The 8,081-nt window shown below is 41.8% G+C and overlaps 1 protein-coding gene across 1 annotated transcript in view; it reads left to right on the forward strand.

The window, feature by feature from the left end:
- The first annotated feature begins 4,136 nt into the window (after positions 1 to 4,136).
- ABLIM1 (actin binding LIM protein 1) overlaps positions 4,137 to 8,081 on the forward strand; it is a 284,673-nt gene continuing 280,728 nt past the window's right edge. Inside the window, exon 1 of the mRNA XM_081823453.1 lies at positions 4,137 to 4,366. Within this exon, the coding sequence (XP_081679579.1) occupies positions 4,354 to 4,366 (13 nt within the window). The 5' untranslated portion in view covers positions 4,137 to 4,353. The remainder of the gene's footprint in view (positions 4,367 to 8,081) is intronic.

An 8,081-nucleotide genomic window follows, 5' to 3' on the forward strand; every position in this document is an offset into this window, starting at 1 on the left:
ACCCCTTTTAGTAGCCTGGCTTAATTAAGAGTCTTAGGTCTAGCCTCTCCAGCTTGTGTATTTGTCTACTAGAATGCAAATGTCTATGAGGACAGGGACTTTATCTAATTGTTTGCATACCTTCCTCATTGGCTATTACATGGAATATATTACAAAGGTATTTGCTGAAAAGTCATTGAGGAGCTCAGCCTGCCTTTTTTTTTTAACTTGAAGTTATGCAAAAAGCAGAATTATTGTCATGATGCTTATGAGAAGTTTAGGTTCAGAGTGAGAAATGATGGTGCGTCAGCAGTTAAGAAGCTGTGGGAGTAAGAATCCATATTCAGTCATTCAAAAAATCAATAAGGAAGATGGTTAGCAGGGGGGAGATGAATGGGAGATGGGTGAAATAGGTGATGGGGATTAAAGAGTACACTTAGCATGATGAGCACTGAGTAATGTATAGAAGTGTTGAATCACTATATTGTACACCTGAAACTAATATAACACTGTATGTTAACTATACTGGAATTAAAATTTAAAACTTAAAAAAAAAATCAATAGAGAGTAGAAATTACTGATAATGTACACTGAATTTCCTTCCATTAGAAGTTGAAAGGGTATTTTTGGCAAGAGTCAAATAGTAACTTATCTTTTTTCAAACACAGACTGAAATGTGTTTTTTCCCTTTGGTCTATATAAACTCCTTTTTATAATTGCAACCAATAGAATATACTTTATTTTCTGACTTTAAAAATTGACACTTAGGGGCACCTGAATGGTTAAGTGTCCAACTCTTGCTTTTGGCTCAGGTCATGATCTCAGGGTCATAAGATTGAGCCCTGTGTCAGGCTCCATGCTGAGTGTGGAAGCCTGCTTAAGATTCTCTCTCTCCCTCTCCCCGTCCCTCCCCCACTTACTCAAAGTGCAGGTGCACACTCTCTCAAAAAAAAGTGCAAACAAGTGCACTCTCTCAAGGAAGTGCATACTCTCTCTCTCAAAAAAAGTAGTGCTCGATTTTTCTTTTAAAATTCTTTGCACCTTACATTTTGTTTTTACAATGATTTGTAAAGTATTATCAGTTATTTTAGATGAGAAATTTGTCAGAATGTTAAGCTACTAACAGGAACTTGGTTGCTCTATGGTTGGATTAATTAGTTTTAGATTTCTAAGATTATAGGAAGAGATTCTGGGATGACATGATTGATTGCATTTCAAAGTATCATAGCTCCAAAATATAAGCAAATCATATATATTTTATTTTTTTAAGATTTTATTTATTTATTTGAGAGAGAGAGAGCATGAGCAGGGAGAGGGGTAGAGGGAGAGGAAGAAGCAGACTCCCCACTGAGCAGGGAGCCTGACTCGGGACTCCATCCCAGGACCCTGGGATCATGACCTGAGCCAAAAGCAGACATGACCGACTGAGCCATCAGGTGCCCCACATCATATATATTTTAAAATCTGAACTGATACATAACCCCAAGGCTAATGCTAAACTCATAGGGCAAACTTTCTTTAGTCAAAGATAATCTTTTACAACAAACTTACAACTTCGCAAGCTGCCAGTCAATTTGGTACTGAGTACTAACTGTGTGTCTAACAGTATTGTGTAAGGTGTCTTATTTCAGACTTATGATTATATACAGGAGTGTGTTAGTCTTTTATAAGCACCTTAAGGATAAGAGTAAGATCTGTTCATTATGAGGCTTTTGCACTGTACCTGTATTTCTGGTGTGAGGTTCTAAGGACCAGAGCTGTTGTGGCAGTTGGAGAAAAGGACTGGATATTAACTAAAGGATGAAGATAGAAAAACACACAATTTTGGGACCTCCCTATCTTATGAGTATGGTGTCTGGTATCAAAATGTTCTGTAATATGCTTCCAGAACTATTCAACAAAACTATCCAAGTCTCTCGGGGCACTTGGGTGGCTCAGTCGGTTAAGCGTCTGCCTTTGGCTCAGGTCATGATCCCAGGGTTCTGGGATCGAGCCCTGCATCGGACTCCTTGCTCAGCGGGGAATCTACTTCTCCCTCTCTCTCTGCCTGCTGCTCCCCCTGCTTGTGCTCTCCCCAACCCCCCCTCTGTCAAATGAATAAATAAAATCTTAAAAAAAAAACTATCCAAGTCTCTGATTTCAAGGAACTTACAATAGTTGGGGAGACAGGATACACATATAACAAAACCGTTCAATAGCAACACATAGCATTGTATTAAGTAAAAATAGGTGGTTCTGAAAATACAGGCTACAGAAGTTGAGAGAACCAGGAGATCAGTGTGGGTTAAGGTAGCTGGAGAACATTTCATGAGGAGGCAGTGTATAAGTTAATTTGGGTAAGAAGAAGGGCATTTGGGAAGAGCAATGAGAATGAACAATGGGAATGAGGTAGATTGGATATTATGATGTTATTGAGAAAAGGGACAGTACTCCATCTACAACAGAGTATTTCCTTAGGGGACTAGCTAGAGATGATGCTGGAGAGGTAGGAGAGGATAGATTACAGATGGCTTTAAAATCGCTGTAGACCTTAAGCTCCATGTAGACATTTCTATCTTGTTCACCATTATAACTCTAGTACTTACCATAGAGAATGGTACATAGTATATTTCAATGAAATTCTGTTGAATGGATTCATTGTGTAGATGAAGACACTGTGAATGTTGAGGCTTTATCTGGAGATCAGTGGGAATGCACTGGAGGTTTTAGAGTATGAAGATGCCATAGTATAAATAGTGTTTTAGGAAAACTATTCTCAGAATGACCTGGAGGAGGTGCAGACCAGATGTGGGGAGAGCAGCTGGGCTATTTGTGTAATCATCCTTTGGGTGAGAAGGGTTAATAATGACTGAGGATAGCCGAAAAGAAGAGTTATTTTGAGACTGAACCAACTGGATTGTGATTTATTGGCAAGTCTTTCGCCTAGAATCCAGTGAAAAGATGTTGTCAAGATGGATAAATGAGTTAATTTTTGTAGTTGGTAGTTGAATTTGAGAATTTCTATTTTTATTACTTATCTTTTTTCTCGTATTTCCTTCCCCACATGATCATTTGATTCGGCTTTCTTTGATGATGCTCAATTATCCACCAATTTATTATTTTTTCTAGAGCTATTATGTTCATGTGTTCTTTGAATACTTCTGGATTGTCAGACTTATTATACATATCAGGATGGATTTGGGAAGTGCCTACACAGAAAATTACTAGAATATGTATTGTGAGCGTGTACAGAGGACTAGCTAACAGAGAAGGGAGTGAGTGTGAATTGCTGAAACTTGGAATTCTTCTGCCAGTGTTACAGGTTAAATAAGATACTGTGATTGTTCTCAAAGTTTAAAATTCCACCTCTTCAGTTTATAACTTCTGGATCTCGTGGTTTTTGTTATATTGCTTACTACCATCAAGCTCTACCATCAACGTTTATCTTTTGGGCACTAGAAGACTGTTTTTGTATTTTCTCGTTTTTACCCTGGCATATTGAAAAAGTGGATTTGTTTGGAGTGCTCGCCCTGGTCTCCATTCCAGCCCAGCTCTGACACTTCAGAGTAGAAACAGTGAATCAAATGTGTCTACAGGCATTCCTTGAGTGTCTGTTCACCCAAGACGCCAAGTAGGCTCAGCCCTGCTTTGCAGGGCTTTACCTCAAAGGTCGCGGAAGAAAAGTCCATCTCACCCAGACGACTTCGAAGGGGCTCGCTGGTCGCTAATTTTGCTTTGACCGCCTAGCGTGAGCTGCCCAAGGCCTTCTTCCCACTCAGGGCCAAGCCCCCCGGGGCAGTCGTGGTCTTCCACTCCGGCCAAGGGCACCACTTAGGGGAGGGAGCAGAACAGCTCTTTCTTGCTTTCTTTCTCTGGGACCAAAAGCAGGAGGCTGTAAAGCCACTAATAAGAGCAACAATATTATTATTAATTATTTTAAATTAAGAATCCCAGTCGGGGGAGGGGAAGACGCAGACCCTTACTGCACGCTCCACCTCGCTCGGGGACAAAAGCCCCGCCTGGCGCCGCAGCGGAGCCGGCGGCGCGTCCCCAGCAGCCGCTGGACAGGGTGGGCCCGGCCGGGGCGGGGGAGGCGGGGGAGGCCGGGAGGCGGGGGAGGCTGGAGAGGCGGGCCCCGCCCAGCGCGGGCCGCGGGCTGTCAGCGTTGCCGCGCCCGGCGGCAGGTCTCCACGGTCGCAGCGTCCCCGCCTGCCCGCCGCGCTGCGCCCAGCGGGCGGCCAGGTGTCCTGCGGGCGGCGTCCCCGCGCTGCCAGCCACCTCCCCACGGCAGGCGGCGGGTGTGTGCGCTGGTGTGCGTTTCGGGGATATTTTCCTCCCCACGCCCTGCCGGGTTTCTCCTCTGCCCTCCCTGCTTCGGCTCCTGCTGCCTGAACCATGTCTGCAAGGGGTGAGTGGGGACCAGGTGGGCACCGTCCCCCGACCCCGCGCCAGGCCCGGCGGGGCAGGGCGCGGACCAGGGCGGGCCGGGCAGGTGCGGAAGGGCGAGGGGCTGCGGGAGCCGCGCTGGCCCCAACCCGGCCTGAAACTTTGGCAGCGGATCCCTGGGCTCTGGGCGGCTGGGGGTGGAGGGGGGCGTAGAAGGAAGCCCTCGCCCTTGACCTTGATCCCCGGATGTGGGCGAAGCCTGAGGGCCAAGGTCGGTGCCTGGCTCACCTGTGCGAGCCGCACGGCTGGGTTGGGAGGGCGTGGGGGATGGGCTTCCCGTTGCTTGTCCTGCTGGGGAGCCGCCTGAAGGGCTGTCCAGGAGAGAGGAAGAGGTATTTTTTTCCTCCGTTTTGTTACCATTTTGCAGCTTGATTATGGAAGGAATCCAGGGCTTGATGCAGTAAGATTTAAAGCTGCAGTGCTTATACCCCATTAAAAAAAGTAAATTCCCTCTACCTGTACTCCTCTTAGCATTAATCTTCATCCCCCACCCATTTTCTTTCTGGAGTGAAACAATTACTGCAGGTAAAACTGGGTGAAAGTAAAAAAAAAAAAATCCAAATTGATTTTCAGGCAAGAGTGAGGGGAATGTATTTCTTGCCATCTGGAGCCAGTGGTGATGCTGGGGAGAGTGGGTTAGTCATAGCTCAGTGGCTGCTACTATGAGTGAAATATTAAAGAGATCAAGTCATTGTGCAGTTTGCTAGCAATTAAAATGAGTGACTCGATTGCTTTGCCATAAGCATTTAAGGAAAATATTGATTATCTTTAGAAAGGGTATTTGCAAAGCAATAAGTACCACCCCTTTTGATACCCTAAAACTTGTAAGAGGAGTTGCAGAGTTGTTTTTGTCTCTCTCTCTCTTTTTTTTTTTTTTTTTTTTGACTCTGAAGGGTTAACCCTGCTTTTGGAGGGGGGCAGTTAAGGAATTTAATAACATCTGTTGGATGATTTAGTGCTGCTTTTCAGGGTTCGCTCTGGGGCATGTAATGAATAGACTAATTTCTAATGTTTAAATTCCTTTTTAAGGAGACTGGTCTTTGTTGATCTGGCCATATGGTTGGTTGGTTCCATACCTGGAAATGGGGTGGTAAAGGTTAGGTGGAATGACAGAATTTACATTTGTAAATACTGGCCTCCAGAGGTGACGTGAGGCCCCCAGATACTACCTGCCTAATGTTGCCTAATGATTTGTGATTAAAGAAAGAAAAAGGAGGGTGGAACAGATATGTTTATAGGACTCTGGGTGTGTGTATGGATCTACCAAGTGACTCCAGCTGTATAATCTCTGAACTGTGTTCTAACACCGAGGCTTTTGGTCCTGAGCTCTGTCCTAAGTACAACAAGGAACATGGGAGGAATATCGCTCATAGGTTGTAAAGCTCTCTGTGGTCAGAGTCCACTTCTGACCCAGCTTTACATCACCCAAACCCCTTAGTACAGTACCTTGCTCACCATAGGAGCCACATAACTACTGGGAACCTGGTATGTCCTAGGAAGCATCAAGTTGATTAAGAAACCAATTCCCCCCCCCCTCCCCACCACATACACATACCTGGAAGTTTCACCTTGTCTCTGGCCCCTTCTATTATGGGGTCTCTGTGGTTTATCTGAGGATATGAATGAGGATGGCCCCAGGGATTCAGAGGGCTAGAGCCCTGGGTTGGGTTTAGATATTTCCCAATATTTCTCAACTATTTCTTCTTGAACCTTGTTTCAAGAAGGATGATTTGGAGTCAGACATAGACATGTGACCCAGTTGTCTTGTTTTCTCTTCAACTCTGTTAATAATTTTGCATTTAATGGTTAAAAATCTGACTAATAATATTTTTGCAGGGGCAAAAACCCATGATAATTAATATCAGTTACTGCATACTTATTATGTTAGGTACTTTACATGTATTAAATCATTTAATTTTCACAATAACTGTCAAGTAGATACAGTATTACCTCCCCATTTCACAGATGAAGGAACTAAGGTATTGAGAGATTGTGTAATTTGCCTGAGCTCAAATAGTTGGTAAGTGGCCGGTCCTGATTTCCATCCAGGTCTGTCTGACTTCTGATCATATCACTTTGTTTTACTGCCTTTTCATTATTAGTCCTTTGAATATTATAGTAAACATCCCAATCATTGATTTACCAAGAAGAGAGAGAGAATGCCCTATACTTGAAGTTAAAGGAGATGGCCTTTGTAAGGAAGTTGGAATTCCCAATACATTCATGGGCATTTGGTAATCACAGAGTGAAGGAAAAAAGGCCACTTGCTCCTTGCTATTATTAACTTGCTATTCCCATTCTGTTTCCTCCTACTTCAGTTTTGAGGACCAGAACACCAGAACTTCTTACGTATTACCAACAACTCAGGATTTTTCTAATGTTTTTATGAAGCACTTTTATTTTTATGAATTTATAAAAACAACAACAAAAACAACCAACCAATCAACCAACCAACCAAACAAACAAAAAACAATTCTAAGTGATTAGCAGAGTACCTAGTAGAGTAGCTGTTGAATTGAGCTGGTGTGGAAAAATGTCTATTTGCCATTTATTTTTTACAAAAGATGTCAAAACTCTGAGCTTTGCTGTGGTTTTCTAATTCAGTATCTGCTCTCACCTATACTCCTGAAAGAAGAGATAAAGCTTCAGGATCAGAAAGTTAATATGTCTATTTAAATACCTAATTTATAAGTGGGAAGGTCTTTAGACATTTGGAAAGATAAATTTCATTGACCTAAGAAATGATCTCTGCTTATTTCTAATATCTAGGCTTATAGGTTATGGTGGGGTAGAAATATTTTTTAAACATTGAAAACTATTGAATTTCATAAAAAAGTGATTTTATTAAAAATTTTAGAAAGAAAAGATCATTATTTAATTCATCTGGCCTTTAAGATAGAAACAAGGTCCTAAAATTCAATTCACCATTCAAGCTAACAATAAAAAGTATTCTTTAATTTCGTGATAGGGCAAGTTAAGACATTTCCATCTTGTGGTCTTTTAGAATATTTTCATCAAAGGCTTTTAATTTGGTGTTGTATTTTTACTACTAAAGCCTAAATGGAGCCATCATATCTTGATTTGGGGGTTGCCAACTAGAGGAAATTACCACACTTAGAATAGAGTTTCTCAAACTGGAGAAAATAGTCTAGGTAATCTTTTTAAAATGTTAATTCCCGGGCCTCATTCCAGATCTAATGACTCATAAACTCCGAAGGCAGAGCCCCCAAATCCATGTATGTGAAAAGCTCCCCAGGTTATTCTAAAAACCATTACAATACAGCAATAAGAATCATCTGGAATATTTGACATACTGATGTGAGGGCTCTGTTTCAGATCTGCTGAGTCAGAATATTCATGGAGAGGCCTGGGAATCTGAATGTTTAATTGGCCCCCAATGGATTCTTATGTACAGGCAGATTTGGCAGCCACTGAATTAGAACTTGTTTCTTCTAATTCAGGGTTCTGTATCATCCAGCAAGTTTTGAAAAAAAGCTGCATATGAATTATAAAAGTAATGTATTATAATTCATTAGTAATATATTAATATAATAAAAATATTTTATATTAGCAAATTAATGGATATACTAAATATTTAAATTATAAAGTAATATATTATAAATTCAAACAAATATATAAAGTTAAGAATGAGGCATGGCAAGCAGTACATACTGTGC

Source organism: Leptonychotes weddellii, chromosome 6, assembly GCF_054177405.1.
Source record: "Leptonychotes weddellii isolate Sample4059 chromosome 6, ASM5417740v2, whole genome shotgun sequence".
Lineage (NCBI taxonomy): Eukaryota > Metazoa > Chordata > Mammalia > Carnivora > Phocidae > Leptonychotes > Leptonychotes weddellii.